This window comes from Schistocerca cancellata, chromosome 4, assembly GCF_023864275.1.
Source record: "Schistocerca cancellata isolate TAMUIC-IGC-003103 chromosome 4, iqSchCanc2.1, whole genome shotgun sequence".
NCBI lineage: Eukaryota > Metazoa > Arthropoda > Insecta > Orthoptera > Acrididae > Schistocerca > Schistocerca cancellata.
The window spans coordinates 778,693,448-778,720,639 of record NC_064629.1 but is presented as its reverse complement, the minus strand read 5'-3'; the positions used below and the strand labels follow the sequence as shown (position 1 = coordinate 778,720,639).

At 41.4% G+C, this 27,192-nt stretch overlaps 1 protein-coding gene across 1 annotated transcript in view; it reads left to right on the top strand.

The window, feature by feature from the left end:
* Positions 1 to 19,034: 19,034 nt before the first annotated feature.
* The window catches only part of LOC126184423 (ATP-dependent DNA helicase Q5-like), a 179,010-nt gene continuing 170,852 nt past the window's right edge, over positions 19,035 to 27,192 (top strand). The window contains exon 1 of the mRNA XM_049926812.1: positions 19,035 to 19,206. Within this exon, the coding sequence (XP_049782769.1) occupies positions 19,035 to 19,206 (172 nt within the window). The remainder of the gene's footprint in view (positions 19,207 to 27,192) is intronic.

The window sequence follows — 27,192 nt, the reverse complement described above, 5'->3', positions numbered from 1 at the left end:
TTTCCTCTGAAGATGGAATTTCTACTTTGAAGAGTGTGGTCAGTTTTGCTGTAGTGTATTCATCCATAGCTTTAGTAATTTCTCTGCGCTTTCTTGATGCTTAGAGCTTATGATTCGACTTCAATCACCACTGTTTCTTAACAGGACTAACACCTACCTGTGTAGTTGACTGATTCAGTGTATTTAATTTTTCTTCTATTGACGCAAAATCTGCATCATCTCCACCACGGGAGGCTTCACCTTGTTCAGATACTATCATTGTTGTTATTCTGTCAAAACAATTAGAAAACAAAAAGTCATCACTGGAAACATCTTCACTTTGAAACAGTCTTCAAATGAGAACACTTATTCCCCACGCGAACAGAGTCTGTTTTTTTGTTTGTGTTATATATCACTCTTTTATGGATCTGCAGATAGTCAGCACTGTTCTGTGGCCCCAGTCAGAAGACATTGCAAACAGTCCTTTTCACAAAAAAACGCTGCAACTGTGTCAACTGGCAAATTCCTCACGAAAACACAGAAGTCACTGGATGGTCTCAGATTTCTTAGAAGTCTCTTCAGTAAACAAATTGGCACTGAAAAACTACAACACAGAGACCTGCAATGAACAACCACGACAAAGAAACTGACTAGAAACTACAACAGAGCGTAAGAAATATCTGCAACAATGAAAGTGAAAAGAAATAACTGCAACAAAGAAAGTGATAAGAAATAACTGCAACAAAGACAATAGAAATAAACATTGTAACAAAGAAATTAGTAAGAAACAACTTCAGTGAAGATATACATTACCCTTGAAAGTTAAAAAAATATTTTTAAAAATAAAACCTGTCCATCTTAAAAGTGGAAGCTCTCCTTTACAGAGAATATAGTACTACATGGTACTAATCAACAGAAAAAAATCTAACTTTTCTAGATGGCATTTTGAAGAAAAAAAATCTATAAATTATAAAAAAATCAAAAGGTGACATTAAAAGAACTTCAACAGATATGTGCAAACGGAGGATGCCATTGTAATCATAAAGCAATTATCTCTCAAATAAAAAAAAACAGTAAAAAATGCCTAGAACTGTTACAGAGATACAGCATTTAAAATTTTTTTCCGAAATTCGCATCTTCAAAATGGTGTTTGTTCGCATCTTCAGAATGGTGTTTGCAGTGTCATCTTTGGAGGCCTGTTTCTCGGGGCAGGAATCTTTGTGGAGAAAACAAAAAAAATACATGTTCTTACTTACTCCTGAATTTTAACATATGCTAAATTAAATAACATCTGAGACAGTGGAGGTAACTCCCCTGCGTGAAGTGATATGGATTATTCCAGTTTAATGTTACCAGTAAGTTCCTAAATGAATTAACTAACACTTGAGAGGTTAAGAGTAACTCTCCTATGTGGTACACACAATAATATCAGTAAAAATTACAATGGAATAACTATTATTTAATTTCAGAATAAAAGTTACAATAAAATTACAAATTTTGGACCATTGACCAATTTCTTGCAGTATGAACTGTTAAAAAAATCAGTGCAAATCCTTCCTCCATCTTTAAACAGTATCAAAGACAGACAGAAATGTGTAAGAAAAACATAGTTCTATATTTTTCAAAATAAAAAATAAAAATGGTGTTTTGAGATTTTGAAAAGCAAAATTGCAAATGAGAAGCACAAAATTCATTTATAATTATGAAGCTGTTATTTCAAGAAGTGACATAAGAATCAGTTAACATGAAAACCAAATTTTTTGCATTTTTGCAACACTCCATTAATCTCACAAGAGCATTGTGTTACATATCAAATTAAACTGCATTTCAAGAATTTTAAAATGACACTAGATTCAACTCTATTGTTTAAATATTTCCAGCATTATATGCATAATTGATTCCTCAAAACATTTGGAAAATTGTACTTTTCATATTTTGTAACATGAAAACAAAGACCTGACATGGTCAAAACCTGTTAGAATGTACAATATTTGTTAGCTGCATGGGTGCTGCCAGCATTAAAAAATTAGACAAATCTTGGACATCAAGGTCCAAAAATTAATCAGAATTGGCTGGTTTGATCTGAACAGATGTGTTGTAACACATAACATTAAAAACATACCGTCACTTCTTGAACAAGTATGTTTTCTGATCACAAGTATTAGATTCAACAAGTACAATGTGAAGTATGGCATGTGGCAAGACAGTAACAAACACTTCAATAATTATGTGAGTTGCACACAGGACCAAAGCAGAATGAAGACGAGCACTGGACGGTAATTGTCTACATAGACACGTGTGCCAGATGCCACTGAATGTGCCTGTGCAATCATTTTGTGCTGTCACTTGGCCACTGTGTCTCCTCCTAGCGGCCACTGTTGGAGACATTGGCCAGTGTGTAACATCTAGGTGACAGTTTGATTACCACAGCCCTTCATCCATGTGGGAGTGATGAGCTATGTCTCAGCACAGCAACCCATTTGGCTGGGCATTCTGGCAGTGCCCTGAACCAGACCATCATTATCAGGGGTGTAGCAGGCCGGTACTGCAGCCTGGTTGTCTGTCAACATCTGATCCATCGGGGGGGGGGGGGGGGGGGGGCTACAAACAGAGGAAGATGAGAGCAGGGCTATGGGTGTTACAGAGGGTGCAGGGTCCAAAGACAGAAACAGCCTGGGAGCAGGAGGGGGGCAGCAGAGGGTGTGGCAGGGAGAATCAAAGGTCAGCTGTGTCATGGCAGGCGGCCTTCAGAGGGCCCAGAGGAGAGGACGGTCAGGTCTCCCACCACAGGTGCAGCTGATTTTGATGGTGCATCACCATGCAGTCACCCACGTCCAGGGTGAACACACAGTGGCACTGTTGCAACCGGATGAATCAGGAGACAACCTGCCATGGTGGTCGAACCCCTGTGCCCATATGCAGGTGCCCGGCTGGAAATGGACAGCTGACACTGTGGATGGCCACACAGGTAATGACAGAATTAGACAGAGAAGCATGAAGGGCTGATGGCAATGGAGGAGTTCTGCTGGACTCTTCTCCACTATCAGAGTCAACCTGTATGAACTAAAAAAAAAAATCATAAGGGCCTCATTCAGAGAAGCATCAGCCATGTATTTCTGCATGTGTGTCTTGAATATGCAGACAAGCCTTTCAGCCTCTCCATTTGACTGAGGATAGATGGACGGTGACAGTAGGTGGTGACTGCTACTGGGTCGGCAGAACCTGGTGAAAACCTAGGAATGGAATTGCAATCCATTTTTTGACACCAGCATTAGAGGAAGACATTCAAGAGTGAAGATCCTATTGAGGGCAGCAACTGTTGCTGCTACACTTGTGCACTATCACTTGACCACGTATGGAAAGTTGGAGTACACTTGTTGACAATCAGCCAGGTAGTATCCAAGAAGGGTTCCTCAAAGTCGCAATGAACCTGCTCCCGTGGGCGGTAGGGCATCGACCAGGAAGAGAATGTCTTGTGGGTGCTGCCTGCTGTTGTTGGCACTGAGAACAGCTGTGAACAAAATGTCCGATCTGCCAGTCTATGCCCATCCAGCACACATGGCGCCATGTGAGCAGTTTAGGGCAAGAGACTCCCAGTGACCTTCATGCAGGATCCAGAGTATCAGGTTCAGGTGGGACCACCCAGGGAGATTGCTGCCCAGTAAGGAGGAGGATAACACCATCCATGAGGAGCAGCTGGTGGCAAAGGTGAAAACAACATCACAACAGATTGATGTCTTGACCAGAGATGCAGTCGGATCAGCCGTGTTGGATGTCATGCCACACCTGTTATAAGATGGTGTCTTTCACCAATGCTGCAGCTACCCAGGGCGCTGTGATAGGGAAAGCATCCACTGCATCTTGAGCCTCTTTGTCCAGATGCAAACACAAGATCTCATCTTGATCAGACTCTAGGTCATGTCTCATTGGGAGACAGGAAAGGATATTTGTGTTGACATGTTGCATGTTATTGAGGAAGTGAATTTCATAATGGTACAATGGTACCTGCTGAGTAAAAGTGCCCAACGCTGGAGATGGTGGGCAGTCCTCTCAGGTAGCTTCATCACTTGACTAAAGAGAGGGAATTATGGCTTATCATTTGTAATGAGGTGAAACTTCATTGCGTATAGAAAAACATGAAATTTCTTCAGCATGAAGATAATAGCAAGGGCTTCCTATTTGATTTGTGGCATTAAGTGTCCTTGACATGAAAGTGATTGGATGTTCCGAACTCTCTGCGTTTCTATGAGCCACGATAGCCCACAGGTCCCATTTAGAGGCATCAGTTGCCACCACCAACTGTTTACCCAGTTAAACATTCAAGTCATGGGGCCAATTTGAGGCCCTGCTTCAAAGTCTTGAAAGCCTGCTCATATGCTTCTGACCAGACAAAAGGGATTCTCTTCTTTTGCAGGTTGTTTAGTGGGTGCACAATCAATGTGTGGGCAAATTTACTGTAATATGTGACAGGAGCTCCTTAATCTGCCTGGGCCGAGGAAGTGTGATGATGATTTCGACCAGCTTCTGTGTGAGTTGAATACTGTCCTGAGAAATAAATGCCCAAGGTATTTCACTGATGGTTGGAAAAAAATTGATTTCTCAAGGTCACATTTAAGGCCCGTGGACTTGAGGGTTTGAAACAACTGCCGCATGTTTGCTAAGTGTTTTGCCATTGTGGACGCCATCGCTACATTGTTGTTGAGGTAATTTATGTGTACCAGCACATCCTGCAGCAGTTGCTCAAGAAATCTTTGAAAAAGGTCACTGGCCACCACGTAAACTATATCTATGTTTGAACCTATGCAACCTGTGTGACACATTGAGTACAAAGACTTTCTATGATCTTTCTCCAGAGATAGTTGCAAATAAGCTACAGAGGGACTAATTTTTGAAAAATGTTGTCCTCTGGTGAATGCAGAGAAAAGTCTTCATACAGACACAATTTTCTCGATCGCTCATTTACAATAACTAACAGTATCGCCCACTCACTTGCAGATATGGTTTTAATTATGTTCAAGGCTGTCAACTTGTCTAGTTCATTGTTGATGGCATTTCGCAGTGCAATGCAATGCATGTTGACTTCTTGAAGGTGATGGGCACCACAAAGATCCTCACTTTGACAAAACTTCCAGAGAAGCTCTCTGAGTAATCTTTACTGATGTTATCAAATTCGTGACATGGTATTTGTTCCAAAACAATGTGTATGGAGTCCTTGATGACAAATCCATAAGCTGAAAGGGTGTTGAGGCCAAAAAGATGCTCTGTATCTGTGCTGTGAACCACAAGGAAGGTGAAGTGGCATACAACCAGTTTGTATGACACTGCAATTGTCATTTATACTTTATCTAGAATGTTTTTCTTATTTTGCTTGCTTATACGACACCAAGTGGCGAGCTGTGGATTTCAGTGGAGGCGATCCTAGCTGGAGATATGTTGGATAGTTTAACAGGGCTGCAGAGGCACCTGTATTTATCAACCTGAACATGATCATCCCACAAAGTGAGAGTGATGAACATTTTCTGAGGGGACATTCCTGGGTTTAACGTTTCAGACAAAAGCACATTAATGTCTAGTTGGTCCTGATGTAGCACATGTGTTTATATTGTAAGCATGTTCTTCCTTCTGGTGTGCCTCACTCACCTGTTGGGTGCCCAGCTATCAGTGCAGTTAACTCTGACGTGTTTTCAGAAATATTCTGAGCACAACGGAAACAAGCACTGGTCGGGAGGCTGAGAGTGCTCTTTTTTTTATGAGTCTGAGCCATAGGGTGTTGGTGTTTGCTGTTTGCAGTTGCTTCTACTTTGGATAGGTTGGATTTCTCCTCCAGTTCTGCAGTTGCTCCCCTAAATCTATTGGATGGCCTGAGGCCCAGGAAACCTCGAAGGATTGGGATAATTTTACGGTGTCCTCCAGAGATGGGTCTTCAGATTGTAGGGCTTTCTGGAGCCCTTCCTTTTCTGGAGACCCCCCGGATAGTACCATGTTGAATAATACAATTCCTTATGTACAGAAGTCACAAAATAACATTTCCTACTGAGTCCTTGCAGTTCAGCCACCCACATATGATATGATTGTTTAAATTATTTATGACACTGATAAAATTCCGCATAGGATGCAATGACATGGCAGTGGCGGTGAACATTTCATGAAAGGTTAGGTGTGCCGGTTCCGTAACAGGGGCCAGTTTGCATAAAAGTGGGTAGATACTAAGAGAGATCCACTACAGGAGAAGGGATATGACCATGGATGGATCTGTTACCAGGAACACAGTAAAACGCTGTTGGAGGTATTTATCATATGCCTTCCACCCCTCTGTCAACTCATCATATGATGGGAATGGCTGCAGATTCACAGGTGACTGCCAGGAGAGCAACACAGACTACAAGGCCTCCTGACATTTCTGTCTCTGTAACTGCTGTTGCAGAAAGTGTTGGAATGTGATTTCCACCAATTCACTTGGTGAGGTAGTTGGGACGCAAGGTTCCTGGAAAATTCCCATGATTGTTGCCAGTTAGGTTGTGACACACAACATAAAAAACATACCATAACTTCTAGAACAAGTATATTTTCTGATCACAAGTACCAGGTTCAACAAAGTGTATAGTGTTCAGGGTGCCATGAACTGAATTGCATGTGGAGTCAGAGCAGAATCAGGGCGAGCGACAGTCAGTGATCACCTACATAGGCCCGTGTGGCAGGTGGCACTGAATGTGCCTGTGCAATACTCGTACACTGTTGCTCAGCTGCCACGTCTTCTTCTAGGGGCCATTGTTGGAGAAGTTGTCTGGGGCCCAGTGACGATGTTGTAGTCTGTTAGGTTACCGCAGGACCCTTTAGGAAACTGCTTCATCCAACATCTTTGACCATCTGCCTCATGTAGTCACATATGGGCCTATTCTGCAATTCTTTCTTTACCTTCCTATCAGCTGTTGTTTTCGGTACTGACTCGTGTCATAATATATACCATATCATTCTCTCTCTTTATTTCATTGTAGTCTTTGTTAGGCATTTTTCTCTCATTGACTTGTTGCAGGATGTCTTAATTTCTTGCTCAATCAGTCATACTGATCTTCAACAGTTGCATGTAACATCACGTTACAAATACTTCTGATTGTCTTCTTGCTGCTTTTCCATTGTCTGTGTTTTCCACCTGTGCAGATTAGTCCTCCAAGCATAGCTTTTCACGAATCTTTTTCTGGTCTCAGAGTTTATATTTTTTAATAGTAGTAACTGTTTCGGGAAAGGCACTTTTGCCTTTTATAATCCTTGCTGCTGTTCTTTCTTGCATCTTTCTTCTTTATCTATTCCACTTCCAAGTGCACCTGCTGCCACACCATGATGTACATTTTCTTTTTGTTTATGTTCATATTACAGCTATCAGCTAGCACACACTCCATTTCATTTAACCCCCTACTCACTTCCTGTTTATTTTTGGTGGCTACTAATATGTCACCAGCAATTGTATCATGCTGATTTAATACATTTGACAAACTACTCCCACATGACAGTGATCCTTTATTTCCCTCACTGTATGATCAATGTGAAAACAAAATTTCAGTTGTGACTACAAGCAACCATGCCACACACCTTTCGTGATTTTACCATCTTGTATCATTTTGTCAGTGCTCTCTACTCCAGTCTGCTTCACATTTAGAGAATGGAGAATCATTCTATCCCTATAACTGATGCACCACATTATGATGACATTCATTACTCCACATTAAGGTTGTCTTAAAAAAAAGTGCACAATGTTACAACAAAAAGTTTTGATCACTTACCCAGTGGTAGAAAATGTCTGACAGACAGAAAATTAAAATATGAAAAAAATCTGAAAACGTTTCTCATTGAAAACTCCTTCTATTCCATAGAAGAATTTCTATTACTGTAATGTGCAAAAGGTGGTGGGTAGGAATTACTACCTCAAAACATTTGTATATCTTTTTTTCTTTCTTTACTTTTAAAAAAAGCTTAGAAATGTTCAGAATGTAACCATATGAACAAATTAATTTGCAATGTTAATGTAAAATGGCTTGTTCCACATCAGTATGATTTATTGCGCAAAATGATCCATGGGGCATAAAACTAACTAACTAATTCCATCCTGTATTATTGAAAACCATATCCAAATCTACGACTGCAGTAAATGTTTCCTTGTTTTTCTTAAATCTGCCCTCTTCTGTGTTTAAATTGCTTCTGATGTGTCCATGCTTCTTCAAAAAGCAAATTTGTTCTCTTTGAATGTTTCAGTTTTCCGTTCCGTTCTTCAATAATGTACTCTTGTGAACAGTTTTTGTACATGAGATCATGTACTGATTGTGAATTGTTTATAAGTCTGTCTGTTCCTCTTTGTGTGGAATTATACTGGTACATTCTTTTCATAATCTGGACTTCCTCAGTTACATAAATTTCATTCACGAGTTTGTAAAACTCTGGCTCCTTCTTGTGTCTTGATATCCACAAGAGTTTCACTGGTATTTTATCAGTAGTTGAGCATTTGTACCTTCCTAGTTCCAGCATATCTTTCTGACATTAAAAAGTAGTATTATGCCCTACTTGTTGTCTTGTTGCACCAGGTTCTCATTTTCGATTGACCTAATTTATTCTTGACAACTGTAAAATTTCTCCAAGTATGTAACTATACGACACAGTAAAATGTTGCAAATCTTCAGTTGGGAAAACATAATGCAAACAATCTCTGTTGACAATTCGGTGGTGCAAATTCATAATAAGGCACAACAGACTGTGAAAATTCTACGTTTGTTGATATAAGTTGTATAGTGAGAAGATTTCATGCTGCGTATGGTCTTCATGTGATCAGATTGGGGAAGAACTATGTAGTTACAATGACCATGAAAATCTTTAATACAAAAGTAAAGAAACAAGGGGCCATAATCTGCTGTTGGGTCACAGAGGTGGGAGACAGTGGGCATGTGTGTGTGAGCTGTGCTTGTGTGATTGTCTGTGTTTTCTATTTCCAAGGAAGAACTATTTTGTCCAGAAGCTTGAATGTTTAGCAGTCTTGTTACTGCATCTGTCTGTGACTTTTTGTCAGGTCGATAGACACACAAACAAACACAAACATACACACAAGATTCTAGCTTTCGCAACAAATGGTTGCTTCGTCAGGAAAGAGGGAAGGAGAGGGAAAGATGAAAGGATGTGGGTTTTAAGGGAGAGAGTAAGGAGTCATTCCAATCCCGGGAACGGAAAGACTTACCTTAGGGGGAAAAAAATGACAGGTATACACTCGCACACACACACATATCCATCTGCATATACACAGACACAAGCAGACATTTGTAAAGGCAAATGTCTGCTTGTGTCTGTGTATATGCGGATGGATATGTGTGTGTGTGCGAGTGTATACCTGTCATTTTTTTCCCCCTAAGGTAAGTCTTTCCGTTCCCGGGATTGGAATTACTCCTTACTCTCTCCCTTAAAACCCACATCCTTTCATCTTTCCCTCTCTTTCCCTCTTTCCTGACGAAGCAACCGTTTGTTGTGAAAGCTAGAATTTTGTGTGTGTTTGTGTTTGTTTGTGTGTCTATCGACCTGCCAGCACTTTTGTTTGTTAAGTCTCATCATCTTATATATATATATATATATATATATATATATATATATATATATATATATATAAGCTGGACAGAAACAGTCAGAAAAAATGTAAGAATGTTGCAGGGTAGGTTGTGCTGAGAAATAATTATTAAGGAAAAATTTGATACATTGTGCTGTTCGTAGTTAATGGGGGACAGTGTCGTCAAATGTGCCCTTTATGTGGTTTCATAAAGAGAGCCATACAAAAAATTGGATGTGAGATGGTAGCAAGGATCGAACCCAAGCCAAAGGTTGTGCTATCATCTATGCTGTGAGAACACCTGACACTAATTGTATCTGGCGGGCTGCCTGATTGGCTGACTTCAAGGCAACATATTGAATTTTTTTTCGTAACAATTATTTCTCAGCACAACCTACACTGCAACACAGCGTGTCTCACGTAAGGATTGTCAGGCACATTTTATCTGGTGTTTTGGCAGATATTTGCAGTTTTGTTATTGCGAAAGTAGCTGGAATCAGCCCAAATAAATACTGCCTGTCATATCTTTCATCCAAAGCCCAGTGTTACAAAGAAGAGATCTGTAAATCAAAATTTTATGTACTCATCCAACAGAGCAGCCTCAGATTAGTCTAGTATAATATTTACTTTATTGATGTGTGTTAACAGGAACAGTAAAACATGAAGAATTAGCAGTTCTCCAGCAGTGACAGCACCTCACAGACTACTACAGCCATGCATCAACACTGCTCCATTGCTGCTGGCATTCTGCATTGTTCTTCATATTTTACTGTCCCACTTAATACATACTGATAAACCAAATATCGTACTAGAATGTTATGGGACAGCTCTGTTGAATGAGCACATGAAATTCTGATTTAAAAATAATAATCATTTATACTTTATGTAGAATGTTTTTCTTATTTTGCTTGCTTATACGACACCAAGTGGCGAGCTGTGGATTTCAGTGGAGGCGATCCTAGCTGGAGATATGTTGGATAGTATAACAGGGCTGCAGAGGCACCTGTATTTATCAACCTGAACATGATCATCCCACAAAGCGAGAGTGATGAACATTTTCTGAGGGGACATTCCTGGGTTTAACGTTTCAGACAAAAGCACATTAATGTCTAGTTGGTCCTGATGTAGCACATGTGTTTCTATTGTAAGCATGTTCTTCCTTCTGGTGTGCCTCACTCACCTGTTGGGTGCCCAGCTATCAGTGCAGTTAACTCTGACGTGTTTTCAAAAATATTCTGAGCACAATGGAAACAAGCACTGGTCGGGAGGCTTAGAGTGCTCTTTTTTTTATGAGACTGAGCCATAGGGTGTTGGTGTTTGCTGTTTGCAGTTGCTTCTACTTTGGATAGGTTGGATTTCTCCTCCAGTTCTGCAGTTGCTCCCAAAATCTATTGGATGGCCTGAGGCCCAGGAAACCTTGAAGGATTGGGATAATTTTACGGTGTCCTCCAGAGATGGGTCTTCAGATTGTAGGGCTTTCTGGAGCACTTCCTATTCTGGAGACCCCCCGGATAATACCATGTTGAATAATACAATTCCTTATGTACAGAAGTCACAAAATAACATTTCCTACTGAGTCCTTGCAGTTCAGCCACACACATATGATGTGATTGTTTAAATTATTTATGACACTGATAAAATTCCGCATAGGATGCAATGACATGGCAGTGGCAGTGAACATTTCATGAAAGGTTAGGTGTGCCAGTTCCGTAACAGGGGCCAGTTTGCATAAAAGTGGGTAGATACTAAGTGAGATCCACTACAGGAGAAGGGATATGGCCATGGATGGATCTGTTACCAGGAACACAGTAAAACGCTGTTGGAGGTATTTATCGTATGCCTTCCACCCCTCTGTCAACTCATCATACGATGGGAATGGCTGCAGATTCACAGGTGACTGCCAGGAGAGCAACACAGACTACAAGGCCTCCTGACATTTCTGTCTCTGTAACTGCTGTTGCAGAAAGTGTTGGAATGTGATTTCCACCAATTCACTTGGTGAGGTAGTTGGGACGCAAGGTTCCTGGAAAATTCCCATGATTGTTGCCAGTTAGGTTGTGACACACAACATAAAAAACATACCATAACTTCTAGAACAAGTATATTTTCTGATCACAAGTACCAGGTTCAACAAAGTGTATAGTGTTCAGGGTGCCATGAACTGAATTGCATGTGGAGTCAGAGCAGAATCAGGGCGAGCGACAGTCAGTGATCACCTACATAGGCCCGTGTGGCAGGTGGCACTGAATGTGCCTGTGCAATACTCGTACACTGTTGCTCAGCTGCCACGTCTTCTTCTAGGGGCCATTGTTGGAGAAGTTGTCTGGGGCCCAGTGACGATGTTGTAGTCTGTTAGGTTACCGCAGGACCCTTTAGGAAACTGCTTCATCCAACATCTTTGACCATCTGCCTCATGTAGTCACATATGGGCCTATTCTGCAATTCTTTCTTTACCTTCCTATCAGCTGTTGTTTTCGGTACTGACTCGTGTCATAATATATACCATATCATTCTCTCTCTTTATTTCATTGTAGTCTTTGTTAGGCATTTTTCTCTCATTGACTTGTTGCAGGATGTCTTAATTTCTTGCTCAATCAGTCATACTGATCTTCAACAGTTGCATGTAACATCACGTTACAAATACTTCTGATTGTCTTCTTGCTGCTTTTCCATTGTCTGTGTTTTCCACCTGTGCAGATTAGTCCTCCAAGCATAGCTTTTCACGAATCTTTTTCTGGTCTCAGAGTTTATATTTTTTAATAGTAGTAACTGTTTCGGGAAAGGCACTTTTGCCTTTTATAATCCTTGCTGCTGTTCTTTCTTGCATCTTTCTTCTTTATCTATTCCACTTCCAAGTGCACCTGCTGCCACACCATGATGTACATTTTCTTTTTGTTTATGTTCATATTACAGCTATCAGCTAGCACACACTCCATTTCATTTAACCCCCTACTCACTTCCTGTTTATTTTTGGTGGCTACTAATATGTCACCAGCAATTGTATCATGCTGATTTAATACATTTGACAAACTACTCCCACATGACAGTGATCCTTTATTTCCCTCACTGTATGATCAATGTGAAAACAAAATTTCAGTTGTGACTACAAGCAACCATGCCACACACCTTTCGTGATTTTACCATCTTGTATCATTTTGTCAGTGCTCTCTACTCCAGTCTGCTTCACATTTAGAGAATGGAGAATCATTCTATCCCTATAACTGATGCACCACATTATGATGACATTCATTACTCCACATTAAGGTTGTCTTAAAAAAAAGTGCACAATGTTACAACAAAAAGTTTTGATCACTTACCCAGTGGTAGAAAATGTTTGACAGACAGAAAATTAAAATATGAAAAAAATCTGAAAACGTTTCTCCTTGAAAACTCCTTCTATTCCATAGAAGAATTTCTATTACTGTAATGTGCAAAAGGTGGTGGGTAGGAATTACTACCTCAAAACATTTGTATATCTTTTTTTCTTTCTTTACTTTTAAAAAAAGCTTAGAAATGTTCAGAATGTAACCATATGAACAAATTAATTTGCAATGTTAATGTAAAATGGCTTGTTCCACATCAGTATGATTTATTGTGCAAAATGATCCATGGGACATAAAACTAACTAACTAATTCCATCCTGTATTATTGAAAACCATATCCAAATCTACGACTGCAGTAAATGTTTCCTTGTTTTTCTTAAATCTGCCCTCTTCTGTGTTTAAATTGCTTCTGATGTGTCCATGCTTCTTCAAAAAGCAAATTTGCTCTCTTTGAATGTTTCAGTTTTCCCTTCCGTTCTTCAATAATGTACTCTTGTGAACAGTTTTTGTACATGAAATCATGTACTGATTGTGAATTGTTTATAAGTCTGTCTGTTCCTCTTTGTGTGGAATTATACTGGTACATTCTTTTCATAATCTGGACTTCCTCAGTTACATAAATTTCATTCACGAGTTTGTAAAACTCTGGCTCCTTCTTGTGTCTTGATATCCACAAGAGTTTCACTGGTATTTTATCAGTAGTTGAGCATTTGTACCTTCCTAGTTCCAGCATATCTTTCTGACATTAAAAAGTAGTATTATGCCCTACTTATTGTCTTGTTGCACCAGGTTCTCATTTTCGATTGACCTAATTTATTCTTGACAACTGTAAAATTTCTCCAAGTATGTAACTATACGACACAGTAAAATGTTGCAAATCTTCAGTTGGGATAACATAATGCAAACAATCTCTGTTGACAATTCGGTGGTGCAAATTCATAATAAGGCACAACAGACTGTGAAAATTCTACGTTTGTTGATATAAGTTGTATAGTGAGAAGATTTCATGCTGCGTATGGTCTTCATGTGATCAGATTGGGGAAGAACTATGTAGTTACAATGACCATGAAAATCTTTAATACAAAAGTAAAGAAACAAGGGGCCATAATCTGCTGTTGGGTCACAGTGGTGGGAGACAGTGGGCATGTGTGTGTGAGCTGTGCTTGTGTGATTGTCTGTGTTTTCTATTTCCAAGGAAGAACTATTTTGTCCAGAAGCTTGAATGTTTAGCAGTCTTGTTACTGCATCTGTCTGTGACTTTTTGTCAGGTCGATAGACACACAAACAAACACAAACATACACACAAGATTCTAGCTTTCGCAACAAACGGTTGCTTCGTCAGGAAAGAGGGAAGGAAAGGGAAAGACGAAAGGATGTGGGTTTTAAGGGAGAGGGTAAGGAGTCATTCCAATCCCGGGAACGGAAAGACTTACCTTAGGGGGGAAAAAAGGACAGGTATACACTCGCACACACACACATATCCATCCGCATATACACAGACACAAGCAGACATTTGTAAAGGCAACAGGTCGAATCACCAGATTGACTTACAAATTTCGAGTCAGGGTGCGTGGGATTCCTGGTGCCATATGAAATCACACCACAGATAATAACTCGAGGCGTAGATCCAGTGTGTATAGCATGCAGACAGATTCATTGCAGGCCCTCAACTGGCTTCCTTCTAACCAACACGTGGCCTTCACTGGCACCGAGGCAGAACCAGCTTTCATCAGAAAATGCAACAGACTTCCACCCTGCCCTCCATTGAGCTCTCGCTTGGCACCAGTGAAGTCACAAATGGTGGTGGTTTGGGGTCAGTGGAATGGACTCTACAGGGCATCTGGCTCAGAGCTGTCCTTGAAGTAAACAATTTGGAACAGTCACTTGTGTCAGTGTGGTGCCAACTGCTGCTACAGATGCAGTACGATGCCTAGAGCAATATGCTAAACATGACAGTCTTCCCTCTCACTGGTGCCACATGGCCTTCTGTAGCCAGGTCTTCTTGCGACTGTACATTCCTGTGACCACTGCTGCCAGCAACAAGTGCAAAGCAGCATGGGAGACAGTCAACTCCAGTGTATCGAATGCCCTACCTGTTACTACAGGAGTATCACAAGGTTCTGTCCTGGGCCCTTTTCTTTCTCTAATATGCATGAATGTATACCCAGTTCTTTGCTCTGCAAGTCAATACTAAATGCTGACGATTCAACCCTCATAATGACTGATGGAATATAGACAAAGTGAAAAGGAAAACACTGGCAACGGTTGACATGTCTGCACAGTGTGTACATCAAAATAAACTAATATTAAATAAAAACAAAAGTGGAACTATATATGTCTATCTCCATAAACTAATGAAAAGGTGAATGAGTGTGAATCTGCCCGAGTACTAGGAATTCATTTGGATCCACAACTGAAATGGGATGAACTGACTGAGCAATTGTGCATCAAACTATCGTAAGTGATTTACTTACTACACAAGATAAAACTCTGTGTCAGTGTTCGTATTATATTTTCTTCCACTTTCACTTTAACTTGTGGAAATATCGTATGGGGCTGCCCTTCTGGTGAGAAAAGAGTATTTATGTGTTTAAAAAAAGGCAGTGAGAACAATTGTAGACATTCCAAACAGTGAGTCACAGTGACCACATTTCATAGAACTAAAAATTCTAACTGTACCTTCCCTCTATATTAAAGCCCGCCTCCTCTCAATGACAAACGAACCAATGGAAAATCCACGATGGAATGTAACAGTATTATGAAAAGCAAAGTTGGTGCCCACCATATAGTGGAGATGCTTAGTCGCAGAAGATAGGCACAACAGAAACACTGTCACAAATAAGCTTTCGGCCAGCAAGGCCATCATCAAAAACAGCCGGCAGACACACACAGACACACTCACACTCACACAAACACACAACTCACCCACACATGACTGCAGTCTCTGGCAAGTGAAGAATGTACTAGATTAAGTAAGTCCCAATATAGCTTTAAATATACTGGAATGAAGCTGTATAATAAACTATCTGTGACAGTGAGACACATAGAGAAGGAGAACTTTATAATAGTGTGATACCCTAAACCAAACATTTAATTTTTAATGTAAAATATAAATGTAATGTCTAATTTTTAGTGTATAATCCTGTTATTGTATATGTACTGTTTATTGTATATGTATCCCTGGAAGAATAGTCAATATTCAAGGATGTGACAGGACTGATCATTCAGAGCCAAAAAGTGCAGTAAACACGGGCTCTAAAATGCATACCTTAATTGTTATGAGCACTTCTTCACCTTCAATACTGTGAAACAAATGTATTCTACTGCAAGTTACTTACTTTCTGTATTTCGAGAGTTGGTAGTATGAACCAAAACAAGACTGAAATTTACAGTAAACATAGGCTCTAAAGTGCTTACCTTAAGAGCTGTGAGTACTTATTTATCTTCGTTACTATGAAACACATTTCTTCTACTAAATAAGTGCTCGTAACTCTTAGGGTATGTATTTTAGAGCCATGTTTACCAGACTTTTTGGCTTTGAATTACAGTTCATGTCATATCCCTGAATATTGACTGTTTCTTCTGGGATACCCTATATATCAAAACCCATATCATGTACATGTGCAGTGGTCAGTGAATAAATACGAATATGAAAAGTGGGAGTTTTGCAATGTATGCAGGGTTATTCACAAGACCTCTGAGGCTTCAGAAGATGACTTCATCAGAACTACAAGACATACAGAAAATGAGACACATATCAGCGGATAGAGCATCTCTCCAAGCTTTTAGCTCACATTGCAGATGCTAATTGTGGGTACTGTCTGTTATGCGGCAAATGTCAATATCATAGTGAAACTCTTGCCATACACATCCAACATGCCATGGTCAATATTAGTGACATCATTAATTATCCTTCCTTGCAGCTCTCCCAGATTAAGTGGCAGTGGCATTAGTAACACACAGTCTTTAACATAACCCCATAAGGAGGAGTCACATGGAGCTAAGTCAGGTGACAGTGAACAAGGGGAGAGTCATGATGGGAAACGCTTCCAATCCAACGCTGAGGCACTTTGGCATTGACATAATCACAAAAGTGTGAAAGAAAGTGTAGTGGAGCACCATCTTGTTGCGAAATGAAGTCTCCCCTGTCTTACTATAATTGAGGCAGAAGCTGTTACTGCAGCATGTCCAGGTACATGAAACCAGTCAAAGTTTCCTTCACACAAAAAAAGTCCATAAACATTTTTTAGAGAGTATGCTACAAGAGATGTTAACTTTCAATAAACCATGAAAATGTTCCACAATCTTATGTAGATATACTGTGTACCAATTGCACATGTTATGATGATTTACCTTTCCAGACATATTAATTGTAAACAGTATTCCTGTTTTTAATTCTAATACTTATTCTGTTTTAATTCTAAATGACTCTCTCAAAACTGAGTAGTGTAGCATGGGGACCATGATATCTGCTACATCTCCTATATGCATAAACCACCTCTTGTCTTTCACCATCTAATACTAACATGAGCTCATATGACTTCATTAAACAAATAATTACAATTCCTTATAAAGGATACTTTAATGTGAGGAGAGTGGAGGGACCTTCATGAAGGGTTTCAGTACATCAGTGAGAGTCGTGCAAACTTCGCTAATAACTCCTGATGTATTTTACTTGGATATTTTGAACAGATACAAGTTTGTAACAGAATATGTAGTTGAGAAAAAGTTCAAAGCTAGTGTATGAGTCTCTTAATAAGAACTACTGTTCCTATAATTTGTGTCCTATTTCGTTATTGTTGGTTAAAAATATCAACAACAGTTCAAAGCACTTGAATGATATGTGGTAAAAATTAGAAGCAGTTCACTGAAAAGCCTATCTCTCCAATAAATTTCTCTATTGTGTAAAATGAGGTTACCCATTGTCACTGGTTTTCCTTTTTAATATATGGTAATTAAGTACATTAAATGCTGCATTAGCAGTTTAGATTGCTCTAATTTTGACCATTTGTGAGTGCTGATTGGCACAACCTGTGCATCTCTGAACACTTTGCTTTGCTATGTTCTGAAAAGTACTGCAATCTGCCACTCTTACAACTACTTTTATGTGTTCATTGTACTTCAAATTGTGTCAGATACACACTCCCATGTATTTTATGGTTGTGACTCTTTCATGTGACTTATCCTCTGCAAATCTTCTTGCATTTCACCACAGTGCTCTGTTATGATGACTGTTCCATGTACAATAGCATCGCTCACAAACAGCCTCACAGATCTTCCAGTGTCATTAATCAGATGGTTTATATATTTCATGAACAGCAACAAGCCTATAACATTCCATAGGGGTGTGCCTAAAATGACACATAGATTAAAATAACAGGGTACTGATAGAAAATTGTGTATGGAGGAACTATTACAGCAACAACCAATCACGAGAACGTGGTTGGACCCTCCTTATGTTCATAATAGTCATATTGCTCTGCCCTACCAACTCAAATGTCAGTAAAAAATTAGTTGTGGTCAACATTTGTGTAAGTAATATAACTGGTGTGATTCATTTTCATTGTGTGCTTTTTGTTGTTTATGTGGCATGTAAGTTTATGTGACAGAAATTTTGAAGCTAGCAAAAATACTGCACAGATAAATGTGGTCAAAGAAATGAGTTTCTTGACTTTCTGTGGGAATGTTTTGGGAAAGAGGGAGATGGCGAAACACTTCCTCTGCTTCTACCAAGGGTTGTAGACAGAGCTGAAGATGCCTTGAAGATACACAAAAACAACCCAGTGGAGATTTCCAACATAAAATACAGTACAGAGCAGGAGAGGAGTGCGTTTTTAAGGTGCAGACACTTAGTAAAAAAGAAGAAGACAGAAAAATGACTGTGAGACTTAAACTCATTTCATCAAGATGCAGTTTATCATCACATGTATATGGCTGTTATGTAAAGACAGGACATCTGAGCATAAAAAAATGTATCACTCTTTACCATGCCAAATTATTTAGTGATGGGAATACTTATATGGTAACAGTTGTGCAGTCCTTTGGTTTCAGATACAAGGAATTTAATGGTCACAGTGTTATTATGGAACAAAGTGACAAAATTGGTTGGCATTGTTGATTTTTAAGAGATAGTTACAAAGGTACTTTTGGTACTCATGCTTGTCAATAATGCTGTGGAAACAGAGGACTCAGAATCAAGGCTGCTGGCAGCCAGCAAACTGATTATGGCTGTTCTGTTGACATGCTGGCTTGTGATTGGTTTTGATTGGTTTAGCACTGTGGATGTTAGAACTCTTGCTGTTGACAGTTTGCTACTACTTGTACACAGTAAAGTGGTGACAAGTCTGGATTATCCATGAACTGGATGTGCTACTCCATCATGAGCAACCAGTTTATGGACTTATGGCAGCAGCTGCTGCAACTACAACATAAGAGCAACTACAGCAGCAAAATGCTGAGTGTTGGCATCTCGGGAAAAACTGTGCAACAGGTGTGCTGACCCCAGGCCCCATCTGGCTTTGGAGTATTTTGATGCAGATACAGAGAGGTGGGACAACTATGTGAAACATTTCTTGCAAAATAAGAAAAGTTACTGATCCTGTAAATATGAGTGCACTCCTCTTCTCTTCAAGTTCCATTCTTTATAATTTGGTGCAAAATTTTTGTCCACACAAGGAACCTACTTTGTTGAAATTTTCTGAGTGGGATTAATTGCACATGTTGAGTGTTAATCACATTTTGTAGTAGCATGCCTTCAGTTAAATCAGTGATGAAAGCAGGTTAACAAGTCATGTGTGGAATGGGTAATGGAGTTATGGTGTTTGTATAGAGATTGTAAGTTTGATTGTACTCATCTTGTGCAGATGCCATTATCCATGATGTAATTGTTTGACTAACCCCAGATAAGTCATTTGAAGCATAGACCTTGAGTCATATGAACCATTTCTAGCTGGTACGGCACAGTTAGTGCAGTCATATGAGCTGTCTTTGGTGGCCCAGGAAACCTTTGTTGATGAGTGCAACATAGCAGAAGTGGATTGTAGTTCTGGTGTGCCCGGTTCACACTTACTTTTTAAAAAGTAGTCTTAAGACACTTCATAAGGTAGATACCAGGAATCAGTTTTCCCTGCTGTTTGACCGGCTTTCGTGGAAAAGGTGCAGTAGCGGTGGTCACACTTCCTGGTATGATACAGCAGACAGTAATGGCTGTCCTCCCTGAGCATCAGGTAGTTCCTTAGATAGTAGGATTTTCTCTGGTTGCCACCCCTAGCATAAGCAGCGGAAATATCCACATCTAAATAAAGTATGATTTACATGCATCCACAGGGGCCACATTGCTGCTGTCATGCTACGCAGTGTCCTCATTCCCAATGTTGATGAGTTGTCTATTAACACGCTTTCTATGCCAAACTCACATATCTGCCAAACAGCTCATAAGTTTGTACTGCAGTTGTCTATTTTAATGTGCTCCATTGAGTTTCAGCTCGATACTGGGGATACAGTCTCATTAATCAATTTGGATATGCGTTGTGAGCTAGGTAGCCTTCCATTACAAGGAGTTACCAAAACAGTGGTTTCCTGTAGTCACCAGTGAATTTATTTGAGGGGTCATTTGGTTATGGCAGCAAAATGTAAGAATGTGGAGCGCCAAGTAACATTATTAGTAGTTGATTCTGCCTTGGTGTCAGATATTTTTGGGTTCAACCCTTTTAAAGCATTTGATTTCCAAGTTGTTGCTCACATTAATTTGATGTTTCCTATCATTCCTTGAGTCACTTTTACAGTCCCATAAACAACTGTTTGAGCCAACATTGGGTAAAGCAAGAGCTTCTCTGCCCCACGTTCAGTTTAAGCCATCTGCAGCACCTAAGTTTCGCCTTGCTCTCCGTTTGCCAGTTAATGTGAGAGCTTTAACAGCTGAATTAGACACGCTACAGGAATTAGGATTTATTTTGCTTGTAGGATTGAGCCAGTGGGTAACACCGTTAGTGGTTAAAAATCCCAATGGGTGCACTTCAGTTTTGTGATGGTTTTAAATGCAAAATTAACGGCCAGAGTGAGGTGGAAGTTAATCCAGTCCCTTGCACTGAGGTTTTATTGGTGAGGTTGGCTGGTGGACATTATTTTTCAAAGCTCAATTTGTGAGGCGCCTATCTGCGGTTGCCTGTCAATGCTGTGTCACAGCAGTTAATTGTCATTGATGTGCTTTTTGGCCTCTACAAGTTTACCAGGTTTCTTTTTGGTGTTATGTCAGCTCCTGGAATTTTTCAGCATTTTATTGAGCAGAGGGTTCACCATATCGGGAAGTTTGCAACTTATGTGGATGATTTAACTGTCACAGTTGCCACTAGGGAAGAAGATTTGCAAAACCTAAAGGCAGTGTTTTAGATACTGGAGGACAGTGGTCTGTGTTGTAAGTTGGAAAAGTTTATGTTTTTTGCATCCAGTGTCAAGTATTTAAGGCATGTCTTAAGTGAGGAGGGCACTTAAACCACTTAATGACCACATTGCAGCAATCAGTAAGTTGTCCATCCCTCAGAACTTGAAGAAGCTGCTGGACAAACTGAACTACTGTAAGAAATTTGTACCAAAGTCTCACAACCTCTCAATCAGCTTCATAAGAAATATGTGCGATTTGTTTGCTCAGACACTTGTCAGAAAGCTTTTTTGCAGCCAAAACATTGTTTATGCACTACTCCTTGCATTGCTACCTTTGATCCAAAAAAACCGTTAATACTGGCTGCTGGTGCATCACAGTATGGGATTGGTGTCATACTGTCCCATAGAAATCCAGATGGATCAGAACAACCACTTGCTTTCACATCTTAATACCCTCTTGCCCACCCAAAAGAATTACTCCAAGGTAGAGAAAGAGGCACTAGCCATAGTCTATGGTGTTAAAAAAATTTCATGCTTTCCTGTATGGCTCCAAATTTCACTTGGTCATGGATCATAAACTGCTGGTATCATTGTTTAATCTTGGAGAGGATGGTCAGGATGTTTAAGATCCAAATGAGGCAGGTGGTGTAGACTACGCCAGTAGTAGGAGCTCTTTCATACTTCTTGGCCACATACTGCACCACCCTGGAAAATGGGCACAGTACACAGGAGCACCTGCGTAGACAGTGGCTACATACATTATTAGGTCTCTTGTACCCTGTACTTCAAGACTGGCAGTCATGTGTTATGCCCTTTTCTGGAAGTGTGTGTTGGCCCCTATTTCCAGAAGGGTGTTTTGGTTTTGGTCCACAAATTTGTGTGTTAATTGGGGTGGACAGAAGGGGTGATAGACCAGCACAGGGGTCGGCAATTTTTTGACATCATGGTGGGATACAGTAAGTGCACAAGACTCGGGAACAAATTATGACCATGATGTGACCATAGCCAACCATCACCTTAGGAGCCAACTGTAGGGCCTTCAACCTGTACGAGCAGTGTCAGCATTTCCAATGCAAAAACTAGAGCCAACTCTTGATTGTGTCCTGTTGCTAACTGTGATAGCGCATCTGCATTAGCATGCTGGACAGCAGACCAGTAATGAATGTCATAGCAGAGTGGAGCACAGACACTGCTTGAGGGACTGGAAAGTCCATTGACAGTCCACAAACCACACAAATTCGACACCCTTTTTGTGAAGACGGTTCAGAGGATGGCAAATGTGTGCAGCCTGGAAAATGAACTCCGCATTATAAGAAAGGCGGTCCACATCTACATCTGGTGGACAGTCCAATCCAGCAGCTCAGAGCAAGGACTGAATAAGGGAACCAGGGGTTTGTGGTTGGTAATGAGTGGGAACTTTGCTCCACACAAAGAATATGAAATTTTTAATGCCAAAAGTGATAACCAGTGCCTCCTTTTACACCTGAGAGTAATTATGTTGTGCTGCAGAAAGTGTCTTCAATGCATGAGTGATGGGCTGCTCCATGCCAACTGGGTTCCAATCTAACAGAACAGCACCAGTGCTATACTGGAATACACCTGCTGTCAGCAGAGTGGAGCACAGACACTGCTTAAGGGACTGGAAAGCCCATTGACAGTCCACAAACCACATGAATTTGACACCCTTGTGGTGAAGATGGTTCAGAGGATGGCAAATGTGTGTGGCCTGGGAAATGAACTCAGCATTATAAGAAATCTAGCCCAAAAATGACTGGAAATCCTTCAGTTTCTTGTGTGATGGCAGTTTGAGGGTGACTTTCCTAAGTACATGTCCCTTTGGGAAAGAACGCTTAATTTTTCCAATTTGCAATGACGGCCATTTACCAGAAGGTGTTGGAAAACCAACTGCAGATTTTGTAAACTCTCCTCTTGCATGGACCTCTTGACCTGTATGTAGTTGAGGTAGTTTACACAGCAGGGAATTTCCTGAATCAACTGCACCAAATAATGTCCATAAATTCCTGGTGCAGACAAAATTCCAAAGAACACAGCTGGTCATACTCCTGTAGTAAAGAGTCCAAGTTTTGAAAGGGGGCCACTTCAGACACTAATTGTACTTTTCCAACTATCTGCAAACCAAAAACCCAAAAGACTTCCAACCCAAAAATATTTTGCACCAATGGTGAATTAACCATTATCAATACAAGTTGCCATTCCCCATTCTTATAACGTGCAGAGATGGTGAATTGCCCCCTCAAAGAAATACAGTGCTTACTATAAAACCCCCATCCCCAGGGGCCTCATGGTCCTTTCATGAGTCTGTGTGTGTGCCCACGGTCCCCTCTGCACCCTCCTTCCTCTCTCTTGGTGTTCTCACTTATGTCGAACTGCTTATCCACCTGGTTTCCTGTATTCCTTACAGTATTGTTCCCCTTGCCTTTTCTTTTTCATCTTTTTTTTAGCATTTTTGGTCTCCTTTGGGGTTTGATTTCCACTTCTAAATTTTTTCTCCATAATGTGAGCCATTGGAGAAAGAACTCCCTCCCTAGCATCTAGCCCCTTATCCACCCCACTAGGTCAACAGCATGTGCAGCCAGTCTGTATGGTGGGGCTCTTATGTACCCATCTGGCCAAGGCTCCTGACAACACAGGGATCACACTTCTAATACCTGAACTGTTTCCTCCCCACGACATACCTAGGAATGGTTGCTTGTCATTCTGGAGAATCGGAACTCCCAGTAACAGCCGCCATGTCAGACTGGTGGCTGTGTGGCACCCTTGGCGAGAGCCCCTGATCTGAGTGGGTAATATCAGGATGGATGCTTAGCATATGACATGTATTAAGCTCCAAAAAACTGGCCGTCCTTTTATGGCTGTCTCTTTGGCTGGTAATGGATCATTGAATGCTGCTTCTTATGATCCTGCGGCCTTCCCTTCCCTGGCTGTGTCCTGGCAGGAGGGCTAGGCTTGGGTTGAAACACTTTCCCCACTACCCGCTCTGTACTAGCATGGATGCAGACACATTCGCTGCCACAAAGCTGTTATTTTTTGTGGAAAATATTGAACACAAGTTTGGCGAAATGGAATCTCTCAGTAAGATGCAGTTGGGTTCATTGTTGATCAAAACTTCTGCCACCCAGTTTGCAGCTCTTTGAGATTGTGAACATTTGGCGATGTACAGTTGTCCATTACACCTCACCAATCTTTGAATATCGTTCAGGGAGTCATCATTCATAGGGACCTCATCCTTCAATTTCATGAGGAACTCCAGGCCAAACTGGAACAATGGGGAATTCATTTTGTTTGGTGTGTTGAGAAAGGTCGTAAGGACAATCACACCGACACCAGTGCCGTTATTCTGACCTTTAGGGCGATACCCTCCCAAAGAAGTTCAAGGTTATTTGTTATCTCTGTGACATGAAGTCATATCTCCCACCACCCATGAAGTGTTTTCGGTGCTAGTGTTTCGGGCACATGTCTTCTCACTGTACGGCAGTCCATGTATACGGTGAATGTTGATACCTGCTTCATGAGGGGAACCCCTGTGTTCAGCCACCCATGTGTGTTAATTGTCATGACCGTCAGTCTCCACACTCACCAGATTGTGTGGTTTATAAAAGGGAAAAGAAGATATAGGAGTATAAGTCCCGTGACTGTTTATCTTACACTGAGGCTCTTCACAACTTCACCCTGTGTCGATGACTTCTACCTTTGCCTCTGTTACATCCTTTCCCAATCCTCCCTCTTTCTTACCCCAGTCCCATCCCCCCCTCCTCTCCTTGTCCTGTATGGTTCCCATGTCCTCCTCACCAGGTGTCACCCTCTCTCATCGGTTGAAGAAATGTTCCCCATCTTGAGTGCCCACCGATGCTGGAGCTCGCTCCTGGGACCCCTCCACCAGGTGTTTCTCAGGCCAGAGGCCTGCCACCACAACTTGGTCATTGGCCCGCAGTCTGTGCATCTCAATGTTGCCTGCTCCCTTTCAGTTCCTGATCTTGCAGAAGCCTGCTCTCCCTCTGTGCCCAGCTCTCTTGGCCTAAGAAAGAGAAGAAAAAGAAACTTAAGTCCTAAGACAGTGCCCCCACCCCCCCCCACCCCATCTCACTGCCCCCAGAGGTGCAGTCGCCCCCCTTGAAACCTGAGTGTGGCCTCTTATTTATGGATGCCACCATGTCCTCATTGGTGATGGGTGGTGACATGGTGGCGTATTGGCTCGAGCCTGTTGGCCTCCTGTTTGGATACCAACTTTGTGCTTATTCAATTTAACTGTAAAGGATATTACTGTCACCTCCCACAGTTGGAATCCCTGATTGCCTTCTACTCAGCAGCTTATGTCATTCTCCAGGAATCTCATTTTACTGGTACTCATTCACCAACCCTTTGTGTGTTCCATACTTTAGGTTGGAAATGGGTCGGCCCTTTGAGAGGGCCTCTGTAAAGCGTACGACACGGCTTGGCACCATCATGTCTTCCTTATGTTCCATGCGTGGGATCTTTAGGCCCCCTCCTGATTTTTGTTTGCCAGTTCCTGTCCCACTGGTCATTCAGAGTTCAGGTTGACACCATCCTCAGCTCTCTGTATACACAAGAGAATGGCAGTCCACAGGACTCCATATTAAGTGTCGTTTATGCCAGCACTGTTAATGGATTTGTGGCCTCTGCCAGACCATTGGTCACTCCTGCTCTGTATGTGGATGATTTCTGTATTTGGGCTAGCTTCCACTCGGTGGTGTCTGTGGAACAACAGCCCCAGGGTGCCATCTGATGGTTTACAGTTTTCTTCCCTTATGTCCGCAGCTCGTGGTCTGCAGTAGCATTCTCACTTCCCGCGCGCGGGGTCCCGGGTTCGATTCCCAGTGGGGACAGGGGTTTTCCCTGCCTCGAGATGACTGGGTGTTGATGTGTTGTCTTCATCATCGTCATTCATCACCTTTACGGTCGGAGAAGGGCAGTGGCAAACCACCTCCACTAGGACCTTGCCTAGTCAGTGGTGTGGGTCTCCTGCATCATTCGCTATGCTCCTCGGGGTATGGGACCTCATCATTATCATCATTATGTCAAGGGTGGTGCATTTCTGTTGGTGCACTATGGTTCATCCTGATCTGGACCTGTAATGCCTAACACCTGACCATGGTCCCCCCAGTTCCATTTCTTGGATGTTCATTCTGATAACAAACTTATGTGGCTGCCCATATCCTCATTTAAAGGTGGCTGTTTTCATAAACTCAGTGCCTTTCACTTCTTTGCCAACACCTCATGGGGTGCAGATCTTTCAACCCTTCTCTGCCTTTACCGGCCATTAGTCCTATCTTGTCTTGACTATGGTCGTCAAGTTTATGGATCAGCTGCCCCTTCCAGGCTGCTCTTCTTGGCCCCGTGTTACCATTGTGGTATCCATTTAGCCACAAGTGCCTTTCACAGTAACCCTATCGACAGTCTTCTGGTTGATGCTAGGATCCTTCCCCTTTCGTTTCAGAAGTCCAAGCTCCTGGTTTCCTATACCATCACTACCTGCTTTCCCCTGCTCACACCTCCTATTCTGTTCATTTTGTGACTTCAGATTGTCATCTGTCTGCTGCCCACCCTTGGGTCCGTTTTGCTGGTTGGGCTCCACCTCAGTTCTCTCCACTCTGATTTCCATCATCCCTCCTTGACTTTTCCCCACATTCTCTGCCAACCATCACTCCTTAGTTAGTTCCTTGGGCCCAGATTTGGGTGGATTTCTTCCAGGCTCCAAAAGCCTCCATTGCTCCAGTGGTGTTCTGTTCTCTGTTCCAAATGCTCGAACCGGAGTTTCAGGATGCCATTGTTTTTTACACCGATGGCTCTAAATCCACTGATCATGTGGTTATGCCTTCATGTCTTCTGTTGGCATGGAACATCATATCTTGCCTGCCACATATGGGGTGTTTACTGCAGAAGAGCAGGCAGTGA